The following is a 24,598-nucleotide window of genomic DNA, read 5'->3' on the forward strand; positions in this document are numbered from 1 at the left end:
CCATGCATAGAACTGACTCATTTGCAGTCCATGAATGAATGAGGCCTTGATTTCAGTCATACAGTTATTGGGCTCTCCTGAATGCAATGCATATGTATATGTATTAATTCAACGCACTGATATTGAGTGCTGGTTACCATATGCCAGATTCTGTGCTCTGGGCTGGGACAGAGACAGAAGTTTGAAAAGTTATATCCATTCCCTGCCTTTTGGGAATTCTGATTCTAGTGGTCTAATGGGCATTGGAAACCATAATCCTAGCCAAAATTGTTGAGTGCATGCCCTATGCTAAATATTTTAGTGTATGATTGCCTCTCATCCTCACAGTACCCCTGGGTAGTAAACAATATTTACAGACAAGAAAATTGCACCCCAGAAAGATCATGAAGCCAATGAGTGGAAAGGCCCAGCTTTGACCATGTGTGTTTGACTCCAAAGCCCACACCTATAACCATCTCACTATCAAACAACGAAATTTGAAATATGTGGATCCTTCAAAAGTCATTCAACAAATATGTATCAAGCCCATTACCATCTTTAGGCACTGTTCTTGAATAATAGACAGTAAGACTGATTTATTTTTTCATGTGTTTTTATTGATTTCGGAAAGAGGAAGGGAGAGGGAGAGAGAGAGAGAGCAACATCGATGATGAGAGAGTCATTGATTGGCTGCCTCCTGCACGCCACCCCCCACCCCGGGGATCAAGCCCACAACCCTGGCATGTGTCCTGACCAGGAATCTAACCTACTGGTTCATAGGTCAACGTTCAACCACTGAGCAAGACTGATTTTAAATAAATGTTCTTTCCTTAATTAAGGTGGGTGATAAAATAGATACTTAACAAAGATTGACTTTTTCTCAGTTTTATCTTCACAGGAGGAGAGAGAAAGAGAGGTCGATTTATCTAAGAACAAAGAGATTATTAACATGGGGCATTGAAAAGAAAAGAGTGACTCCAAGAAGAACAGACATCTCAACCATCCGTATTCAGGGCAAGTTCCCTTTCTCGGCTTGAGGATAACTGGGCCTCAACCAGAAAAAACTGTCAACAATGAGATTTCACACGAGCATTGACGGGGCAGACAGGCCTTCCAGGATAGAGTAGGTCATGCCCACAAATTGTTTTGTTAAGTCTGTACTTAGTCTCTACCCTGTGGCCAGAGCTGTCCCAGATGTACAATAAAAGAGCTTGAGAGTCGTTTTCCAGTTTTCTCTGTGAAATTTACGCTCACAATGTGCTTCCCTTACATGCAATTAAACTAAGCTTTGGTTGAATTACAAACTAAGAAGCTCATACTTATAAGCAGGCGCTCTCTTGCCTGTGTATTTATAGATGATAATTTAATTAAACAATACAACCATCAAATATCAGTCTCTTCTGAGTCTAGGTAACCTGCAGCAGTCCAGCTGGCTCAGAGAAAAGTCATCTCAATAAAAGTCGCTTGAATCTTAGTTATACAAAGACAAGGTGAGTTGGCCTACAAACCAGTCAACCCGATAGTCTCTCTTTGTTATGGAAATGTAGATTTGTTTTCTTAGAACTATGTTATAAGTTTTTTTAAATTGCTTCACACTACATAACTATAAAAACGACTAATATTTTAAAAACTGACGATGCTGAATACTGATAAAAATGCAAAGAAACTGGATCACCCATACTTTGCCGGTATAATGTAAAATATAGTACAGTCGCTCTGAAAAACAAATTGGTTTTGGTATTTTCTTTAAACACTAAACCTGCAACTACCATATGACCCAACAATTACACTCCTGGGCATTTATCCCAGAGAAATGAAAACTTATGTTCACACACAAAAATCTGCACATGAATGTTTATAGCAACTTTATTTATAATAGTCCAAAACTGGAATGAGCCCAGATGACCTTAAACAGGTGAGTGGTTAAACGAACTGTGATACGTATGTAGCAGACGAAGCCACTCAGCGATAAAAAGGAAGGAACTATTGATACATGCAACAATTTGGATTAATTAGGCTGAGTGAGGAGACAAGCCAACCCCAAATGTTACATATTATATACATGTAGATATATATCCATTTATGTAACATTTTGAAAATTATATAATTTTCAGAGCAGAGGAGGGAGATGGGGGTGTGGAGGGAAAGTGGGTGTGGTTATTAAAGGGCAACATGAGGGATCCTTCTGCTGTTGGAACTGTTCTGTATCCTGACTGTGGTAGTGGATACAGACACTACAGAGGTGATAACATTGTATAAAATTTAATTTATATATATACACAGAAACATGCACAAATGAATACAAGTAAAGCTTGTATCAAGGTCAGTATTTTTAAAAAATATATCTTTATTGATTTCAGAGAGAGGAAGGGAGAGGGAGAGATAGAAACATCAATGATGAGAGAGTCATTAATCAGCTGCCTTCTGCACGTCCCCGACTGGGGATTGAGCCCAAAACCTGGGCATGTGCCCTGACCGGGAATCGAACCACAATCTCCTGGATCCTAGGTCGATGCTCGACCGCTGAGCCACGCCAGCTGGGCTCAAGGTAGAATTGTGACTATGATATTATGCTATCATTTTGTAAACAATAACTGTTAGGGAAATTGGGAAAAGTGTACAAGAGTTCTCTCTGCATTATTTCTTACAACTGCATATGACTACAAGTATGTCAATTTTCAAAAAAGTTGCTTCATACAGTTGAGAGTAGTCTTGCCAGGAAGAAAAGATCCAAAGTGGCATCTCTGGGTGTGCACATACCAGAACCAGTCCTTGCCTATTTGCTGAGGGCTCCATGGGTTCCTGCTGGACCTAGGGTCGGGGGGGGGGGGGGACACCCAGATCTGACAGCCTTGCAGATTAGAAAAGCATCCAGGAGAAATGTGCACAGCTCCACCGCAGTAGTGACATTTTTCATTTGCAGCAGGAAACAGCAACAGTAGTGGACTGACCAGACTCCAAGTCTCTCTGGTTATCTCTCTGATATTAGGAAAAAAACTGCCCTCTCTTCTTTGGATTGAATAGCCCCTTGGGACTTGGACACATCATATAATAAGAACTCATATTCCTTGTGTGCCAGGTGCTCTGCCAAGCAACTTTGCATAGATTGGCCTCTTTCAGTGAATGCATTCAGCCTTTCTTTCTTTCAAGAACTATTGATTGAAAACCTATCATAGGCAAAGCACTGTTTTAGGCCCTGGGGATACAACAGTGAAGAAAACAGGCATTCTCTGGGAGATGGATTTTAACAGGAGGCGAATGTTGACAAATAAATAACTATAATATGTCAGGTGGAATATTCCTCTAAAGAAAATAAGGCAAAATGAGAAGATTGAGAATGATGAGCAGGCTAAAGGGACTCTGAGCAGTGGTCTGGATATTGGGACCTTTGAGGGAAGTGCAAAGACCCTGAGGCAGCCCCTTGACATGTTTCAGGAAAGAGGAGGAAGCAATGGGGCTGGAGCAGAGTGAGCCAGGAGGAAAGCGATAATAGAAGAGGTTAGAGAGGTAGGTAGAGGCCAGGTCACAGAGGACTTTGTTGGCCACAGCAGGGACTTTGGATTTTTATTCTGAGTGAGACTGAGAGACACTGAAGGTTTTAAGCAGCGGGATAAAATAATCTGATCTAGTTTTTTGGTTTTTTTTTTTTTTTTTAATGGGATCATTATGGTTGCCTTATGGTCATCAGACTGGAGGACACAAAAGTGGAGGTAGGCAAACCAGTTAGGAGGCAATAAAGCAAGTGAAAGTTGATGGTGGTTTGGACTAGACTCGCAGTGGAAGAGATGGTGAGAAAAAGTTGGATCCTGGATACATGCGGAAGGTAGGCTCAGTCAGTTTCACTGACACATTGTCAGCATGAAACACAAAGAGGAATCGAGGACGACCCCAAGATATTTGGCAACCTGACCCTAGTGCCCATGCTCTCAGCACTATGGGGAAGAGCAGACTTAGGAAGATGCTGACTTCTGGCTGCCACACTGGGGGCCAGAGCAACTAAGAGAAAAGATAGTAGAACCGTGGTTGCGGCCCCAACTTATGTAGCGTAGACCTCTCTGACCTCACTGATACTGTAAAAATAGGCATCGGAAACATCCTAAGTGCACAGAACACATTTTAAAAATACAGAAATTAGAATCTCAATGATACGTGACTGGTTGTCTTTACTTGTTTCTCTAGGCCCCCCTCCCTCCCTCCCTTCCTTAAGGAGTCCTTGGACTTTTCCACCACGGTGATGGCTTTGGTGGTGACAGCAGGGTTTTGATGACCCGGGTGTCACGTTTCCCTGCCATGCTCTGTGGCATGTTGACAGGGTGGCTGACTGAAGCTTGTGGATCCTGCGTCTGGAGCAGCATAGCATGAGTGAGGGATTTCTAATTCCTGAGAATGACAAATATTACCACTTTAGAAGAAAATTAGGCAAGAGGGGTTTCTCAAAATATTGGTACCCGAGAAGTGCCGCTTCTCTAATCTGGTTTCATGTGTCTAAATAAAGCTCTTCCTGATTAGCACGGCGACTTGGGCCTAGCTCGTGCCAGTCAGGTTTAGAGTTTCTGGTAAACCACCGACTTCGTCCGTCCAGGCTGCTACAGCGAAGTACCACAGGCTGGGAGGCTTATAAACAACGGAAATGTATTTCTCACGGTCCTGGAGGCCTGAGATCAGGGTGCCAGGGGGTTGAGCCAGGGCCCTGCTCTGGGTCACACACTTTTCTTTGTATCTTCACAAGGCGGGAAGGGGGGAGGGGAGTTTGTGGGGGTCTCTTTTATATGGCACTAATCTCGTTCATAAGGGCGCCATCCTTTGGACCTTAGCACCCACCTCTTAATACCATCACATTGGGCCTTAGGGTTTCAACAGATGAGCTTTGGGGAAACACAGACGTTCAGACTGTAGCACTGATCACACTGGCTTCCGGTGTTCTCCGCTTTTTTGCCTGTCTTTCTTTCGTCGTGAGCTTAATGTTTCTTGAGCCCTGACATTGAGCCAGCCATCGGGCTGATCGCCTGGCTTGGTAGAGCTCATTTGCTCACAGCAAGCCTAAGAGGTAGGTATTACGATCACCCACATTTTACACTTGAGGACCGAGTCCTGAGCGGAAGGAATAGAGCTGGCCTGGGCCAGAGGCTCGGCTCAGACCCAAGCATCTTACTCCAAAGCCCGTTAGCACAGCCACGCACACAGCCTCCCTCTGAGGCCCGTTAACCGTCAGGGTCACACAGACAGCACCCCCAGGGTCAGCTAAGCCCATGCGCCCCAAAAGGATCCTTCATTCTTCTTTTTATATTATATTCATTCCTTGTATCATTAAAAACATAAAATAAAAATCTGTTCACCATTCAGGAAGCATATCAGTAAAGGTAGAACACTAATGGAGAGAAAAAAATCATTTAAAAACAGAAGGTGTTTAGTAGCGTAAGGAAGTGACACCCACGTTCCCCGAGCGCCACTCGCTTGCGGAGCAGAAGGGTCTAAGGAAAGGCCCCCAATGTCTTCCTTGACCGCGTCATGCCAGGGTAGAGAAGTGAGGTAAATATGCGTGAAAAACAAATACAGAAGTGATCAAGGACAAGCCAAAGCTAAGTATAGCTTTATGGGCCTAAATTTAGAAATGCTGACTCAACTGAGCTGAGCAGAGTTCTGGGGGTTTTGAAGCATGACGGTGATGCTGGCTGACCGTTGGGGACGGACCCCACACAGCTCCTTGCACAGCGACAGCGAGCTCAGTGAGGCCCGAGAAGGGGTCATCATGGGGCACAGGTAAGACTTTTCTATTGTAATCAGACCACTGTTTATAGACCAGCTTTCCTAAGATAATAATAAAAATATCTGGCATTTTAAAGTGCTCACGATATTCCAGATAGATATATGAGGTTTGTACACATACGATTTCTTTTCTTTTCTTTTTTTTTTTTAAATGTCTTTATTGATTTTAGAGAGAGGAAGGGAGAGGAGAGAGAGAGAAACATCAATGATGAGAGTCACTGATCGGCTGCCTCCTGCACGCCCCTGACTGGGGATCGAGCCCGCAACCCGGGCCTGTGCCCTGACCAGGAATCGAACCCCGATCTCCTGGATCCTAGGTCGATGCTCAACCCCTGAGCCACGCCGACCGGGCCATACTATTTCTTTCATCCTCATAGCAATCCTATGAGGTTCTTACTATCCTCACCCTTATTTTACAGGGTGGCTCATTGTGTCGCCCGAGGTCCCCTAGCTAATCCAACACGACCTTGGTCTGTCTGAGCCGTTCCTCCATACCCAAGCTTTTCCATTTCCCTTATCGAGGGAAGGTATTCCACATGGCCCAGCAAAAAACCCAACAATTCCCAATGAAAAAGCCGTGTGACTAGGATACATTTTATTTTCCAAATATCCCTGGAATCTGTTCACGTTTCTCCACCTCGACAGCCACCACCAAAGTGGGAGCCACCGTCACCCCTCACCTGGACCATCGCAGTAGCCCCCGGCTTCCGCTTTTGCTCCCTCCCAAGCCTTTGGAAGGATCGTTCATAAAACACAGACAGAAACATGTTCCTTCCTTGCCTAAAATGCTCCCGCGGCCGCCTCCCATCCCTGCCATTGCTTCATGCACGTCTCTTCCCCTAGACGGCAAGGCGGTCACTGCGGGTGACTTGTTCAAGTGCTGTCCCCAGCATCTGGCAGAGTGCCCTGCCCGTGGCAGAAGGTAAACAATTTTTCTTGAATGAATGGGACCCAAATGAGCCTCGAAAGAAGAATATTCGTCTAGTCACTTAAATCAGAAAATTAAAAACGATGACGTCGGAGGCAGGGAAGTAGGTTTTGCATAGCCTTCATACTTTGTAATCACAGGATTACTTGTTTATATTCCACTGGAATGTCCCTCTAGACTGTAAGCTCCACGAGGGCAGGGCCCATGCCTGTCTTGTTTCTTACTCTACCCCAGCTCTATCTCAGGCTCCTCGGAGGTGCTTGTAATAAACATTTGTTGTATGAATAGTTTCAGTTACCAATGTGGATCGGAAGCTGATGAGTCAGATTCTTTCATTCGTTGGTTAAATATTTATAAGGCACCTACTACGTGCCAGGCGCTGTGCTAGGCAGCCTCTGCTGCCATGGAGCCTACGGTCAGTGGTAAACAAACGGGTAGTTAAAATTCAGGGAGACGACTTTCCCAAGGGAGGGCAGGAGGGGGGTACTTCAGGGAACACCTAGGAGGGGACGTTTAAGCCAGACTTTGGCTGTCAGGAATTCATGTCTAAATGGTCAGTAGCTACAGGAAGAGGGTGTGGAAAGTGATGGAGAGTGTTTGTGGGCGTAAGAGCCCAGAGGCAGGAGTGCCACGGGTAGGTTTCCCTACGGCCTAAGCTTCCTTCGTCCTTTCATTCAACACATTTTTATTGCGCCCTCGCCGGGTGAGCACGTGCCAGGCATCGTGTTAGACCATCATTAGATCTGTACTTCAAAACTAGTTGTTGAAAACTGTACATGTGAGTAGGGTGGAAACACAATGAAGTCGCTGCAGTCAAGCTGCTACACTACTAAAACAAAGTAGGCCGAGGCGTGAGGAAAGGATTCTGTTCTTGTTTTAACGAGCCTGGGAACTTAGTTTTGAACTTTCCGGTCCTGCACCGACACCTAGATGCACGTAAGACCTCCAGGTAACCCTCTGATTACCCCCTGAAGGACTAAGGAAGGGATGTTCACGTATCAGACCGCCTGACGTCCGATATTCAGACCACCAGTCATCTAGAGGATCACCAACCCAGGGGCTAAGAATGCGGGGTTGACTGGTTCTTCTCTAGAGGGAATGCTTAGCTTTGTCTTCCCTTTAAATACGTCTTTATTGAATTCAGAGAGAGGAAGGCAGAGAGAGAGAGAAACATCAATGATGAGAGAGTCATTGATCAGCTGCCTCCTGCATGCCCTCTGTTGGGGATGGAGCCTGCACCCCGGGCATGTGCCCTGGTGGGGAATTGGACAGTGACCTCCTGGTGCATGGGCCCACACTCAGTCACTGAGCCACACCGGCCGGACCGAATGCTTAGCTTTTCTTTCATCTTCAGACTGCTCTGGGTATTGCCTAGTTGTGTTTATGTTTGCAAGCCCTAAGACCCTTAAATAAATTATCATTTATTTCTAGTCAAAGTCTCCAGACTCGGGTTTTTTTTTAAGAAGAGAAAAAAATCCACTTTTATTTATTTACTTTTCAATAAGTCCAAATCCTTGAGGGGTACAGCATTACATGGATTCTGTGTCCAACAGCCTTAGAAGGAAGGTAGATTTGGAATTTGCTACAAACCATGCTGCTGTTTCTATGAGCACAGGTTAGTTACCTTTCCCCAGATTACCTGGGTTTTGTTCAGTTTGCCACCAGGTGTCACTGTGTAGTCCTTTGCCTTGTACACGTAAGCACATCTCTTGCCTAGATAGAATTCAGTTTCAGCTCTAGCATAAACACCTTCAATTTTAAGAAGAGCTGTGTGCTCCCCCTGGCTCGAGAGACTCCGCTAATGGCCAGCAAAAATGGCCTTGGACCACAGCCTCTCAGACGTATTTGCCTCTTTGGAAGTCCTGTTCCCAGCAGGTCTCCACAGGCTGCGAGATGGTGAAAAGAGTCCAGACTTTTTTTGAGTTTGTTTCACAATATACATACATATTACACATATAATTTTAAATTTATTTCTATAAAATTTTTCTTTTTTCCTAGGATAAAATTCTACATTTTTATTTTTATTGAATTTATTGGTTGACAAAATTATACAGGTTTCAGGTGCACAATTCTGCAAATACATCATCCGTACACTGTATTGTGTGGTCACCACCCCAAGCCAAGTCCCCATCCATCACCATTTATGTTTCCTGTACCCTCCTCATTAAAAAAAATTCCCCAATAGTCCTTCGGGAAGACACACTTCTGGGTTTCCCCCTCCCCCAAAGCGCTTTGTAGATGCTTAATAAGTGTTGACTCAATTAATAAATGAATGTATGTGAGAGTAACTAATCTGACCACCAGAAAGTGTAAAGCCTTGGATCACTACCTTAAAAAAAAAAAAGTAGAAACATCTTTAAAAAAAATTGAGAGAGAGGAAAGGAGAGAGAGAGAGATCTGCTATTGCACTTATTTATACGTTCTTTGGTTGCTTCTTGTATGTGCCCTGACGGGGGACTGAACCCGGAACCTGCCAGGGTGATGAACTGTCTGGCCAGGGGGAATTACCATTTTCAACACATCTTTATTTGATGATGAAATGTTCTATTACTGTCTGATGATATGGTAAGCACTAGCCACATAAACTATAGAGAGCGCTTGGAAAGTGGCTAGTGCGACTGAAGAACTTAATTTTAATGATTAAGTTTATTTATTTAATGAAATGTGTCAACATTTGGTAGACCTACATAACTCCTATTTTCTGAATGACCAATGCATGGAATTCTTTTTAAAAAAATTTATCTTTATTGTCAAAAAGTATTACAGATGTCCCCTTTTGGCCCCCCCATTGATCCCCTCCACCCAGTACCCCCCCTTCCTGCCCCAGGCCTTCCTCACACTACTGTCTCTGTGCATGGGTTATGCATATAAATCCTTTAATTAATCCCCCCCCCCCCACCTTCCCTCTGACCCCTCAGTCTGTCCCATGCTTCTGTGTCTCTGGATCTACTCCGTTTATCAGTTTATTTTGTTCCTTAGATTCCACATGAGCGAGACCACGTGATGCTTGTCTTCCTCTGCCTGGCTTATTGCACTCAGCATAACACTCTCCAGGTCCCTCCACCAGGCAGCTCAGCCTCGGATGGCAGCACAGCTGAAATAGTCTGAGGTTGGCACTGGGAGCCGGTAGGTTACCAGCCTCTCTCTTAAAAATGGAGATTGTTAATAAATGGTTATAAAATGCCTAAATTCTGGGCTGCTGAATGCCACCAGCTGTAATAAATATCCACTGCACAGTGGCAAGCCATAATTAGCACTTGTCACTGAAGACTAATAGACTTTGCATCCTGCCACCCTGACAGACACCCAGCCAGCAGAGGGTGAAAAGGTAAGGCTCCGGGCTCCACCTCAGTCTGTCTGCGACTCCGAACTGCATCATGGACTTTGTAGTTCAAGGTGCCAGCGACATCACTACCGGTGTCATCTTAGAGTGGCCTATCGGATCAACTTCCGGCGCCCCGTTGTTATCTGGGAATTGTAGTCAACAACTGCCTTGTTGGGACTTGGTGTTTAGCGGCCTTGGAACTACAATTCCCAGCAGGCTACTAGATGCACCCGGTGGTAGTTATTGGTGAGCCGGCTATTGCCTCATCAGGCGTGTGTGCTTCACTATCTTGGGAGACCTCCGTGCTCCCAGAAGGAGGGAGGGGTAAAGGAGGTAACTGCTCCTTTAGGGGGTGATCGCCGAGGTCGTGGGTTTGCATTGCCGACTGAGCAGCGCCATGGCGGTGAGTTTTTCGGGACGAGAGTCCGCTTGGCCGGGCCTTAGAACCCACTGATGTGTGTGTTCTGCAAAAACTAGAGGCTGCATGCGGTAGCTGTCCAGCTGGGAAGAATCCTTTTCTAAAGACGGGGGGAAGGGGGGACTTGCCCCCCACGCTTAAGACGTGTCCGTTGTGAGGATGTGCCTTTCCTAGATAGCCGCTGAGCCAGGAACTGTCTTGAACTTCACAGACTCCTTAACGTCCTGTGTTGCTCCTTCACCGAAGTTTCTAAAACCGGAGTAGATAAACCTCGAGTCCTCCTTTCAACAAAACATCGAGCGCGTCCCGGTAAAACGGACAGAAATCTCTGCATTCGTGGTGTTTATATGTGTGTGTGTGGGCTACATACTGAAATATAGGGTAAAATATGTCAGGGGCTGCTAAGGGGTAAAGGAGAAAAAACAAATAGAGCGGGCAGCGGGACTAGGGAGGGTGGGGTGGGCTGCAGTTTTACAAAGTTGGTCCAGAAAGGCTCCGCTGAGAAGGTGGCGTTGTGGCCCAGAGGAGGCGGGGAGCGGGCCGTGCGCGTGTCGGGACGGGGAAGAGGTGTGCAGGAGAGGCTACGGCGGGGAGGCTTGTATGTCTGAAAGGGGGTCTGTCTGTCCAGGGGGAGATGATGGTGCTGCTGCTGCAGGAAGGAGGGAGGAGGAAGAGAGTGAGTTGGGGGGCAGGGTTCATGGGGGGGGGGGATGCAGGTTGCTGACTGAAGAGTGGGCCCGGCGTTCAAGAAAGAATGGGAAGGGAGGCTGGGGATAGTGAGTGCGGGCGCCTTGCGCGCTGTCGAGGGACGCCGCGGGGTGGGGTCCTCGGTGAGGGCTGTCTAACACGGTGCCTGCACGCTCGGGGGAGCTCCGGCGGAGCGCGGTGAGGGCTGTCTAACACGGTGCCTGCACGCTCGGGGGAGCTCCTGCAGGGAGGCTTGCAGGAGCGGGGTTCCTGAGCCGCGCTGGAGGCGCGGGAGCCAGTGCACCCGAGGAGGGGTTAAATAGGGCCACAGTTGTCTATAGTAATAGGAGAGAAGGCAGAATAAATGGGTACAGGTGCCTCTGCGTCGGTCGATGTGATGGGGGGAGGGCTGCGGAAATTTCCCGTTCACCCTCTCTCTCCTCGAGGAATTAGGCACCAAGATTATCGGCTACAAGGAAGGCTGGGAGGGGACGGGTTGGAGGTTAGAGGAGGGAGAGAAGGTATGGAATAATTGTCTAAGGCACTGCTTTCAGTAGAACTTGGGCACCGGCTGATCTGGTAGCCACCGGCCGCACGTGGCTGTGGATCATTCGAGATGTGGCGAGTGCAACGGCAGGGCTGACTTTGAATGCAATTTTAAAATCACGGTCACGCGTGGCTGGCGGCTATCCCCCTGGCCAGTGTGTGCATTTCAGTTTGAGGAGCACCGGTGTGACTAACTGGAGTGACTTAACTGGGTCTCAGAAAATAGTAGTATTGCTGGGCATCAGTTGAAGTTAGTGGTCATGAATTAAATCGAGATTAATCCGCACTGGCCAGGTAGCTGGATTTGTTAGCTCGTCCTCACGATACGCCAAGGTTGTGGGTTGATCCCAGGTCAGGGCACATACAAGAAGCAACCAGTAAATGAATAAATAAGTGGAACAACAAGTCGATGTTTCCCTCTCTCTCTCTCTCAAATCAGTCAATAAAAAAATAAAAAAATCCAGACTAGTCAGCATGGTTAAGTGTTTTTTCTCCTGCGGTTGTCAGCTATCCGTTGAAGATGCGGAGCAATGCCTAGGAGGGTTGGAGTTTGTTAGGCAAGAATGATGAAGACAAGGGCAAAGGAGCGATTGATTCTACAGATGAGCTTAAGGGATAGAAGTGAAGACCTGGGGTGGGAGGGGTCTAAGGATTAGTGAAGAAGGGGTCAGGATCAGTAGTTCTCAGTGGGGTTGAAGAATTATTGAAATTGGAATTGTAGCAGACTTAAGACTAATCATGTCAATAACATTTCGTAGGTGTTACGCTTTGTGTTTAGTGTTTTATTTGCACTATCTCATAGGATCTTCACACTAATCTGAGGTAGACAGTCTCACTCTCTGCAGTTTACAAATGAAGAGACCCACTTAGTTACATTGCACTTAGGGAATGTAACTGACATAGCTAGTACTGTACGTGATGAAAGTGGATTAGAACGTGAACTGATTGACTCCGTTCTCAATCACTGTGCTGTGGTGCTTTCCTGGAAAAACCAGGCCTTCGGGTTCCTGGTCCAGTGCTTTTCTTTTGTTCCAGGCTGCTCAATGCCTCGACACCAGCCCCATCCCACATTGGTGGTATTCTTAGCCAGTGCAATTTGCAGGTCCTTTTTTTTTTTTTTTCAATTGGCATTAATGGGAATGGGCTTTTCAATTTATAAGCCCTTAATACATTTCCCCCTTCTTTTATTTTATTTATTTACTTATTTATTTATTTTTATCTTTATTGATTTCTGAGAGAGGAAGGGAGAGGGAGAGAGAGAGAGAGAAACATCAATGATGAGAGAGTCATTGATCAGCTGCAGCCCGCAACCCGGGCATGTGCCCTGACTGGGAGTTGAATCCTGATCACCTGGATCCTAGGTCGATGCTCAACCGTTGAGCCACACCCGGCCGGGCTCCCCCTTCTTTTAAAGTTTTATATAAGGAAACTGGCACTGTTTATGGCAGATGATATTGTTTCACTTTATTCGCTTCTTGGCCTTTGAAAATATTCATCTTTTACACTGTCATGATATTGGTTAGTTTTCTTGGGAGAATTCAATAAGAGAGCCCTTTAGGAAAAAACAAGTAACAATGATAATAATAGCTAAAATGTATCGATTGATTATTCTGTCAGCACAACCCTATGAAGTAGGTGCTGTCATTATCCTGATTTTACTAATGGGGAAAATAAGGCATCAGATCTTCTAAGAGGAGAGGTGGAATTTGGTTAATTTGGTCCCATTCTGGAGCCCCCCCCCTTTTAAAAAAAATATATCTTTATTGATTTCAGAGAGAGGAAGAGAGAGAGATAGGAACATCAATGATGAGAAAATCATTGATCGGCTACCTCCTGCACCCCCCTCACTGGGGATCGAGCCCACAACACAGGCATGTGCCCTGACTGGGAATCAAACCTCGATCTCCTGGATCCTAGGTTGATGCTCCACCGCTGAGCCATGCCCCCAGGCAGGAGCCCATTCTTAATCATTGTGCTCTTCCTAATTGTGAACTAATTGGGGAATTTCTTTTGCAAACACCCTCCCATGAGGAAAGTTTTCTTTTTTCCAGAGGAAACCTTACCAATAGTAAATTGTGCGAGTCAGTAAACATGGAATAGCATGAATAGAACATTAGTTTTTATTTTATCATTTAATTGTAAAGAGGAAACAATATTTTCTTTTTATCATAGGAATATTTATTTTATAGTGCTTTTGACAGTTTTAATCCCTTTGAGTTACACAGTATGTCAGCCTTTTAGAGGGACCTGAGGATGTAATGTAATAACGATAGTAGCAAACTTTAAAAAATTTATTTTTAAAATTTTCATTTGGAAAATCTAGTTAGTGAACAAAGTAGAGATAATAGTATTCTGTTCTTGTGTGTACCCATAACCCAACTTCAATAATTGGCAGCTCAGGGACAGTCTTGTTTCATATATTTTTCACCCGAATCCTTGCCCCCTCAGGTTTTAAGCTAATTTTTAGTGTACTATTTTATCTATACATATTTTAGTAAGTTTTTAAAAAATATAATAAGTTCTCTTTTTTTTAATCCTCACCGGAGGATATTTTTACATTGCTTTTCAGAGTGGAAGGGGGAGAGAGAGAGAAACATTGAAGTAAGAGAGACACATCGATTGCTTGCCTCCCGCACGAGCCCCGACCAGGGCCGGGATGAGCCCGCAACGTAGCTACGTGCCCGTGGCTGGAATTGAAACCAGGACTCTTCAGTCCACGGGTCAGCGCTCTAACCACTGAGCAAAACCGGCTAGGGCCATACGTTCTCTTAAAACAATGCCATTTTCACACCTAATAAAAAGCACATGATGTCTAGTTGTCTCTTTGTGATCATGGTTAACATTTTTGAGCATTTACCATGGGTCCAGCACCGCGATAAATCCTTCATGTGTATTTTTTCTTTTCTCATAATAATAATAATACAAGGTAGGTATAATTACTACCCTCATTTTATAGATAGAGAAAGGCAGGCCTAAAAAGATTAAGGAACTTGTCTGGTGTTCTACAGCTAGTAAGTGGTGGAGCTAAGATGTGGTCAGAGTACCAAGAGAAAGCAAAAACAGGAGTCAGAAGATGACTCCAACTTGACCATTTAACAGCAAGCATGCTGATCTGAGCTTGAGATTCGTTGTCTTGGAAATGATAATCTCTGGTCTGCCCACTTGTTAGGTTGTTAAGATCAAATAAATTAATGTTCATGAAAGTGTTTTAAGAATTGCATGATACTATGAATATATGAAAAAGTTTATTGTGTAGTTTAGTGTTTCTTTACTGGGAGTGATTTTGTCTCCCAGCAAACATTTGGTCTGGAGACTCTTGGTTGTCACAACTGGAGGGTGTGCCACTGGCTTCTAGTGGGTAGAAAAAGCCAGAGATGCTCCTACACATCCTGCAGTACTCGAGACAGCCCCCGGAACAAAGAATTTGGCCCAAAACATCAACAGTGCCACAGTTTAGGAGCTCTGATCTAGTTAAACAACCATTTAACTAATTAAAATAACCAATTGCCTAGTTGAATAACCAGTGAAGAAGTTGAGGCTCAGATTGATCCAGCGACTTGCTCACAGTTATACAAGTTGGTGCTGGGCCATTATCAGATTTCATTACAATCAACCTTTGTGAGGTTTGAGGAACAAGTTTTTCTGAGAAGCAGAAACCTCAGAGAAGACCTTTGTGCCCTTAGCATGCTCAGTACTTAGAAACATAGTTCTAAGTAATTTGTGAGGACTGCTGCTTTCATGTTCTTTAAAGTGGGTGGCATGGTCCTTGTTTTTAAAAAAATGAGTTTTTATTGATTTTAGAGAGAGGGGAAGGGAGAGGGAGAGAGAGAGAAACATTGATGGGAGAGAGAAACATCTACTGGCTGCCTCCTGCACACTGGTTGAGGGATCCAGCCCTCAACCCCGGCCTGTGCCCTGGCCAGCAATCGAACCAGCAACCTTTCCGTGCACAGGGCAATGCTCAACCAACCAAGCCACACCAGCTAGGGTGACATGGTTATTTTTTATTTTTATTTTTTAAGTATATCTTTATTGATTTCAGAGAGAGGAAAGGAGAGGGGGGGAGAGAGAGAGAGAGAGAGAGAGAGAGAGAGAGACAGAAACATCAATGATGAGAGAGTCATTGATCGAGCCCACAACCCGGGCATGTGCCCTGACCGGGAATTGAACCCCGATCGCCTGGATCCTAGGTTGACGCTCAACCGCTGAGCCATGCCCAGCCGGGCGACATGGTTATTTTTAAGCAAAAAATATTTGTCATGTAACTTCTGTGTCTGTGGCATTGTACTTGGTGCTGAGTTGGCTGTGAAGGATTTAAAAGTTGCCGCTTGCCAGTTCACAAGCCCCCTGGGTAAATGTCTTAAGGATCATTTGGTTGCGTGCAATGGAAGTGAACTCAAGCCGGTTAAAGTAAATTTAGTAATAACGCAGTGGGATTTCCTGTGCCCATGACCCTAGGGTAGAAGGTATAACTAGGCTTCACGAGACCCTAGGTATTTTGGCTTTGTGGACCCTTTTCTCTGTAAAAAAAATATTAAAAATTATATTTTATAACTATTTGGCATAAATGGGAGTCCCTGTATATTAGAGTTGATGACAGGGATTAGCATATATTGACAGACTGGAGGAAGCAGGTTACCTGTTAAGAGGGTTTTGCAGTAAGGGGGAAAGGATCTGGAGTCTCAATGAAGGTGGTTAGTAGCAGGAATGGAAAGGAGTACAGGGCCTTATTTCTTGGAAAAGGAAATACTTTCTCTAACCAGTTAGTTTTATGGAAATTCTTGGGAAAGAGTCCAGATTGCTTAGCACTTTGGTTCAAATATGCAACCCAGTTCCTAGCCTGTGCTATTTTTTTATGGCCACAGTATGTAAAAACAGGCCATGTGTTACTTCTCTTTTAAAATCTTTAAGCATTCAATAAATATTTGAGAGCCTGCTGTAAGCTAGACATTGAAGATAAAATAAAAAACAAGACATAGTCCCCACCATGAACAAACTTACAGTCCTGTGGCTAACATCGCTGTGTGATTAGGGCTATCATAGGGGAAATATTGGTGGGTAGAGACATTAAGCATGACATCTCATAAACTCTTGGAGCATCAAAGCAGGTGATTAGCTGAATCCTGAAGGATGACATAGCCAGGCAGAGTGACTGGTGGGGTATGAGAGCAGAGGTAATAGTTTGAAGAAGCGATAGGCATTGTACCAGGGGAGTAGCACATCCTTCAGGACATCCCGGGGGGGAACGTCCCGCCTTCCTCCTTAAAGCGGAGGTTTTCTGCTCTCACCAAGGTCGCCTTGGCAAGGTCTCCTGTCTAGTGGGTTATGGAAGTGGGAGTAGAACCCAGGTATTTTCTCTTTGCAAAATCTGGAAATGTTAGCAGGTAAGAAGTGGAAGAAAATCAAATTTCAGTTCAGATATTTTAAAACTCTAGAAACTAATATTAAATTCTCAAAACAGAATTAGGTTTATGTACGGCCCATTGGTATCCAGATTTCACCCCAGCCTGTTCCCTAAGTGCTGTGTTCCACTCCACTATCAGCACACTTACTATAAGCAGCCCATTCTTTGCAACAGATTCACACACTGAGAATGAAGCTCTAACCCAGGGGTGGGAAACTGTTTTTCTGCTAAGGGCCATTTGGATATTTATAACATCATTTTTGGGCCATACAAAATTATCAGCTTAAAAATTAGCCTGCTAGATTTGGTCAAACATTTAATTAACTCACCCCTAGTGTGATGGCTGGAACTGCTTCTCTTTGTTGAGGCCTTGGCAGGGCCACACCAAATGATTTACAGCCCGTGAGCCGGACATTCCCCACCCCTGCACCCATCTTCTTTCTTTAGAGGTAGAGTGATGGTGCATGTTTTGTCACTTTCATCCAAGGGTGGCTTACGGGATGATAGGACTGTTGCCAGGCAGATCCAATATACTAGAGGCATGTGTGCCATTCTGTTTCATTTTAACTTCATAGTAATAGTCTGATAACCTTTTGGAAAGAAGTTCTTCATTAGTTTCCTTGAAAAAAAGACCATTCCCCCCCCCCCCCCCCCCAAAGACCATGCCACCTCTAATCTATCCTTGGGGCCTGAATGCCCTCTTTTGCTGGGTATGATTGCAGCTTGGCAAGCAGGCATTGCTCCATCCTGTACTTTATTTACTAAGTACAGGGTGAGGCAAAGGTAGGTTTACAGTTGTCAGTATGTGAAATACAGAGTTTATTATTATTTTTTAATTTATTGATTGATTTTATAGAGGGAGAGGAAGAGAGGAGAGAGAGACACTCATGGAGACACACACAGAGAAATACCAATTTGTTGTTCTACTTATTTATGCATTCACTGGTTGATTCTTATATGTGCCCTGACTGGGGATTGAACCCACAACTTTGGCATATCGGGAGGACATTCTAACCACCTGAGCTACCCAGCCAGGGCCAGAGTTTATTCTTGTATTATTACTTATTAATTAGTGTATTATTTTCCATACTTACAACTGTAAACATACTTTTGCCAACCTTTGTGTTTACATATTTTAACTAAATAGGAACATTTGACAACAGTGTTACATTATAGTATCTAATTTTTAAAAAGTCTTTCAAAGCTCTTTGTATATTTAAGTAATTCTTTAACCATCCCTTTGAGGTCTGAAGTGTACAGGTCGAGATAACACTAATTTTTAATCTTGTTCATTGAAATTTCAAGATAACCATGGAAAAATTGATCTATCAGTAAACAGCTCAATTATGTGTCAACCCATTTTTTTTTTTAAAGCAAGCCTGTTGAACTATAGAGTGGGTTATTCTATCTGTTTTGTGTCTAATAGGAAAGAAAAGGAACAGCCAAAGTGGACTTCTTGAAGAAGATTGAGAAAGAAGTGCAACAGAAATGGGATACTGAGAAAGTGTTTGAGGTCAATGCATCCAATTCAGAGAAGCAGGCTAGGTGAGTAATAGTTTGTAAAGTTCTGCACATTGTAGTTTGAACTCAGTTGGCTTTATGGTGCAGAAACTGCTCCGTGGAAAACAAAACGCAGGCTGTATTTAGAATGTCTGAGATGGACTAAGAGAGGTGACTTCCATATTCTGCATTTAAAAATAGGATCTTTTTTACAGAATTCTTAAAGGATATTTTTCTACATATAGGTTTTTCCTAAAAACCAGTTTTTCATATTCAGACAAAGGGGATGTTTTGAAGTTTTATCTTTGCTGACTGGTAAAAGGAAATCCTTCTGTTAGAGAGATTCATAGTATAGTGATAATTGTCTTCTCGGATACAAAATATAAATTTTGAAAGGTTTGTGTATTGAAGATCTTATTTCATAAATACTGTAGGGCCTCGGTGTTAAGAATCACTGATAATAAGATAAACCATACACAATGATGTGATATTGGGGAAAAACAAAAACAAAATAACTGCTTCAAAACAGTACCACAATAAATACATGTGTCAATTATAAGATGCATCTCAATTTCAGATATGTTGAAATGCAGAAAAATGTGCTTCTTAGAATTGAGGAAATGCGTTGATAACAATAATAGCTAACATTGAACACCTATTGTTCAGAATGCCAAGGCAGCAGGAAATATGCCACTTTCTACATGCAAACTCTCATTTAATCTTCTTAATAACCCTTTAAAGTTAGCAATATTTTTATCCCTATTTAATAGGTGAGGATACTGAGGCACAGAGAGGCTGAGTAACCATCTCAAGGTTGCATAGCTAGGAAATGACATGCCTTGACTTCTTTTCAGGGCTTTCTGATTCTAAACTCTACCCTCCTTTCTACTAAGCTCCACTCTACCAGAAGCTTTTTTTAAGAGAGTTTGCTATAATATGAAATCTCTGGTGCTATACTTTATAATTTGAAGCTTCTATTTGGTTCTAGAATTTTGGTCAAATTTAAAGCAATCCAAAGTGAACTGAAAAAGCTGCTTTGTTCAGTGAAAGAAAATGAACTACAGGTTATCTCTGCTGAGAGAGTGGGGAGGAACACATAGGTAGCTTCGGTGGGTTCAAAGTTGTATGGTGCATTTACAGGTGTTCATTTTATTGTGCCACATAACATATATGTTTATTAGATACACTTGATTGGATAAAAGAATATAATATACTAAACAGGTTTAAAAGGTGCTTTTTATATGAATTTACAACATATAATGCAATACTGAGGATGTTTTATTTTACCTGAGGGACTTTGAATTGCTTTATATATCTAGTAAAAACAAATTTCATTTAATCAGTAAAACATTAAGTTTATTCAGATGCCTAAGAGTCTTAAGAAAATTAATTTTTAGTATTTTACCTTTATTCCACATTTTAGCTTAAGTGAAATCTACAAGTATATTTATTTCTTTAAAAAATTATTTTAGAAAGAGAGAGGAAGAGACAGAGAGAGAGAAACATTGTCCATTTGTTGGTTCCACTTATTTATACATTCATTGATTGATTCTTGTATGTTCCCTGACTGGGGATCGAACCTTCAACCTTGGCATATCAGGACAATGCTCTAACCAACTGAGCTCCCTGGCCAGGGCAGTATATTTATTTCTTAATAGCCACCTATAAATGTCTTATTCTTTCAAAAATAAGTTCTAATTTTAGAGAGCTTTTAATTCGGGGGTATATAAATTTAATTTTGAATAACTGAAAGTTTAAACAAATTATTTAAAGCAAGCATTTCCTTCATTATGCTCCTTCATTGTAAGAGGAACCTAACATTTTCCTGTCTTTATGCCTCTTTCCTATGGTGGTTTTGCAGCAAGGGCAAGTTCTTCGTCTCCTTCCCGTATCCATACATGAACGGGCGACTGCACTTGGGACACACGTTTTCTTTATCCAAATGTGAGGTAAAGCTCCCTCTTTTACTATAATGGGTTATGGGACGGCAGGTCTCTAATAAATACCAACTGGAAGAAACTAGTATTTATAGAATTTATTTCCTGTTAAGGGAATTTAGACTCCCTTAATTTTAAGCATAATTTTTATATTTAAGTAATTTAATGTTTATATTTAATTTGCATATACTATGTGTGTATATGTGTATGTCTGCAGGGGTCTAGGTTTGTATGTGCACAGGTAATTCCTAGGTTGGTGAAAAGACACACAAAAGGGATAGTGGGTTCGAAATTTGGAAAGGCTATAAAATTTAGGTGATGTTTTAAAGGTGGATGTGAGGAGGAAAACTGAACTGATGCCCTTTGTGAAAAGTCAGCATTTTCCGTTCAACTAGCATTTAAATTTGTAATTTAAATTTAATTTTCTTTCTGTAGTTTGCAGTAGGGTACCAGAGACTGAAAGGAAAAATTTGCCTGTTCCCCTTTGGTTTACACTGTACTGGAATGCCTATTAAGGTAAGATTGCTTTGGGGATTGGTTTCTACTCTTTTTGGCTTAGACCAAATGGAAATATCTAGTTCAATGGTTCGATACAGGATTTTCAAGTGCTGCTATATTAAAGTGTTTTTTGAAATGAATTTATTATGGTGAAAATTACATTTTTAAAAAAGCATTTCAAGAAGTGCTTAAATAAAGGGCACATATTAAGGTTTAAGTGATTTCTAAGTAATTTTGATATCTTCTTGTCATCTTATAGATTCATATTTTGGTTTTAGAATTACATAGTAACTATGACCAAGTAAAATATGCAGTGTTTTGAGCATTTGTGACATATATAGGATGTTGGCATAAAGTAATAAAAACACTTGTACCCTATTTTGATCATTTTTGCAAATGTCTTCATTTGTCATAAATTTATATTAAAAATAATTTTTAATAAAGAACAGGCCAGAAAACTAGAGTTGAAAGGATTCCCTAAATGTCATAGGGTTGGGAAATTTAACTTACTTTTTTTATTTTTCCACCTTTTATTTTGAAAACTGTCAAACCTGCAGAAAGGATAGTACAGTGAGCACCATCCACCCTTCACTTACAGTTGCCAAGTATTAACATTTGCGTAGTGTAGTTCTGTCTCTCAGCACACGTATGGTGCATGCATAGTTTTTTCTTGCCTTCTCTATGCACTCTTTGAAAGTAAGTTGCAGGCATCATGATGGGTCAGCCCTAAATACCTCAGCATAATCTGCTGAGAGTGAGGGCATCTTCTACATTATCACAGTAGCATTATCCCCTCGGAGAAATTTAACACTGGTGTAATATTGTCTCAATCTGATGTCTAGTTACATGTTGCTAAATTGTCTCAAAATGTCCTTTCTGGCTGTTTTTCACTTCTTATTTTATTGCATTTTGTTATATTGATATCTTGGAAGAATGTAGGCCAGTTATTTTATAGAAGGTCGCATAATCTGAGTGAATTTTTTTATTGTTTCTTCATGATTAGATTCGGGTTAAACATTTTGACAAGAATACGTTGATGAGGTGTATACGTCCCACGTATCATATCAAAAGGCATATAATGGCACTTTGTCCTATTTTAGTGATACTAAGTTAATACACACCAGATTTCTTTATTCTAAAGGTGACTTTCCCCCCTTTTTTAATTAAAAATTGATCTGTGGGGGAGGGAGGAAAATAATACTTTGTAAGCTTCTGAATATCTGGTTCCCAATAACCCAAGGTTTTTGCATCCTTTGATGATCCTTGTCTGTTTCAGTTATTGAATTGGTGGTTGTAAAATGGTATCATTCTTTTCTGATTTATTAACTGAAATTCTTCTGCATAAAAGAGTGCACTCCCTTTTTAGAATTCACAATTCTATATTTGTGTTTTTTAAATAACTTAACGCTGTCTACTTGGGGTCAGCTTTTTTTTTGACAGTGGACTCCTTAGGGTATAACTAAGAACTAGGGTGGGAAGCCCACTCCTTAGGGTATAACTGAGAACTAGGGTGGGAAGCCCGGGTTCATGTGTTAGTTTTGCTGCTTACTAGCTTGGCAAGCTTGGGTAAATCACTTCATCTCTGTGTCTTTTTCTAACTTCATACCTCCTTGTGATGGTGACTAATAGAGTATATATGACAATCAATAAATTGAGAAATGCTATTATTAATGTCGTTATTCAGAATAATAACACGTTACATCTTACATATCCTTGTACTTTGAATGCTTAACATATAGTCTACTACATTGAGTGTCTTGCTGAGTAAATGAAGTAAAATACTAATTTATAAATTAGTGAATTTGGGGGTACATGGTTTGCATCATTTGGGGTTTCTGTAATGATCCACTTATAGATAGATGATAGATAGATAGATAGATAGATAGATAGATAGATAGATAGATAGATAGATGATAGATAGATAGATAGATAGATAGATACAGATATATTGCAAAAATTCCACAGTCAATTTTAGTTGGCCATAAAAGCAAGAAAAACCCCCAGATGATTTCTCCCTTGAATTGTAAACTGCTGTCTGTGATGTTGTTTGTTCAGGCATGTGCCGATAAGCTGAAGAGAGAACTGGAGCTCTATGGGTGCCCCCCTGAGTTCCCAGAGGAGGAAGAGGAGGCGGAGGAAGCGAGGGCCGGGACGGAAGGCGTAATCATTAAGGATAAAGCCAAGGGGAAGAAGGTATGGTCGCTGGCGATACTTACTTTGGTTGATGTTTTATATTTATGCTTGTCTGATTTATTCATTCCAAGTACCAGCACAGTATGTATGTCTTTAAAAAGCTCACGGTGCCGGCTCCATCGCAGCTCCGTGGGACTCCTAGCATTCTAGTCTCCCTTTTTCTCTACAGCAAGAAACCTGACTCATTATTTACAATATATTTATTTTTTTGTTCAGTCTTGATGTGTTAATAGTTAAAGAATTGCTAACCTATAACCCTGGGAGAAATAGTTTTACTAACTAAAGGACAGTGTTTGTATATAGTTCTTTTTATCTTTTAGTTAACACACTGTTTTTCAAAGTTACTTACATAGCTCCTTTCTTTCCCATCCCTTCAGAGTGGTTATGTCATATTTTTATAATGTAATTAGATACATTTATTATATCCGCGGTTCCTCCAACATTCTAGTTGATTTTTTAAAAAAATTCACCCTCGGACTTCTGGTCAAGATGGTGGAGTAGGTAAATGCTGTGCTTACCTCCTCCCAGGATCACACCAAAATCACAACTAAATTATAGATCAGCTGCCCTCGAGAACAACTTGAAGACTAGCTGAACAGAAGTCCTGTAACTAAAGGTATAAAAGAGAAGCCATATGGTGACCGACTATTAGTCAGAAATGAAAATAAACTAGATCATAAAGGTAAAATGATTTAAAAGATGGACATTTAAAAATAATTTACCCTTTGAGCCCAGTGGGCGTGGCTCAGCGGTTGAGCATCAACCTGGGATCCAGGTGATCGGGGTTTGATTCCTGGTCAGGGCACATGCTCGGGTTGAGGCTCGATCCCCAGTCAGGGGCGTGCAGGAGGCAGCCGATCAGTGACTCTCTCATCATTGATGTTTCTCTCTCTCTCTCCCTCTCCTTTCCTCTCTCTGAAATCAATAAAGATATATTAAAAAATAATAATAATTTACTCTTTGTGCTGTAGAGCTGTGTTGGTTTGACAAATGCGTGGAGTCATGTTTCTACCACTACTGTACCATATGGAGTAGTTCCATCACCTCCAAAATTCCTTGTCCTGCCTTTTTATAGTTTAATTTTTTGCCTACTTCCAACCCCTGGTATTTGGTTGCCCTTTTGATATTGGTAAAGACTGGAAAACAAGCAAACTCTTGTGAGTATGATCTAAGCTATCACAACTAAAAATGAAGCATGTGATGTTGGGAGAAGGAAATAGGAAGGCTTGGTGTCGAGATCTTATCTTTGTGATGATGGTTCTTCATGGCTCCACCCATTTGGTAGTTTTCCTTAGTGTCAGAGTCCTGTACGCTTTGGCACGCAAAATAGTACATCTGAATCCTGCAGTTTTCTGACATACCAACAGCATTGTTTTAGAATTTAAAAAGTTACCAAATGGGATTATTCACTTACAGT

At 42.2% G+C, this 24,598-nt stretch overlaps 1 protein-coding gene and 1 pseudogene across 1 annotated transcript in view; one reads left to right on the forward strand and one right to left on the reverse strand.

Moving 5' to 3' along the window:
- Positions 1-8,170: 8,170 nt before the first annotated feature.
- LOC107529466 (large ribosomal subunit protein eL33 pseudogene) lies at positions 8,171-8,615 on the reverse strand (annotated as a pseudogene).
- A 1,714-nt stretch (positions 8,616-10,329) lies between these two features.
- LARS1 (leucyl-tRNA synthetase 1) overlaps positions 10,330-24,598 on the forward strand; it is a 51,822-nt gene continuing 37,553 nt past the window's right edge. Inside the window, exons 1-5 of the mRNA XM_016202920.2 lie at positions 10,330-10,401; positions 18,480-18,598; positions 20,415-20,502; positions 20,926-21,006; positions 23,044-23,181. Coding sequence (XP_016058406.2) covers positions 10,396-10,401; positions 18,480-18,598; positions 20,415-20,502; positions 20,926-21,006; positions 23,044-23,181 — 432 coding nt within the window. The 5' untranslated portion in view covers positions 10,330-10,395. The remainder of the gene's footprint in view (positions 10,402-18,479; positions 18,599-20,414; positions 20,503-20,925; positions 21,007-23,043; positions 23,182-24,598) is intronic.

This window comes from Miniopterus natalensis, chromosome 4 (genome assembly GCF_054644295.1).
Source record: "Miniopterus natalensis isolate mMinNat1 chromosome 4, mMinNat1.hap1, whole genome shotgun sequence".
In the NCBI taxonomy this organism is placed as follows: domain Eukaryota; kingdom Metazoa; phylum Chordata; class Mammalia; order Chiroptera; family Miniopteridae; genus Miniopterus; species Miniopterus natalensis.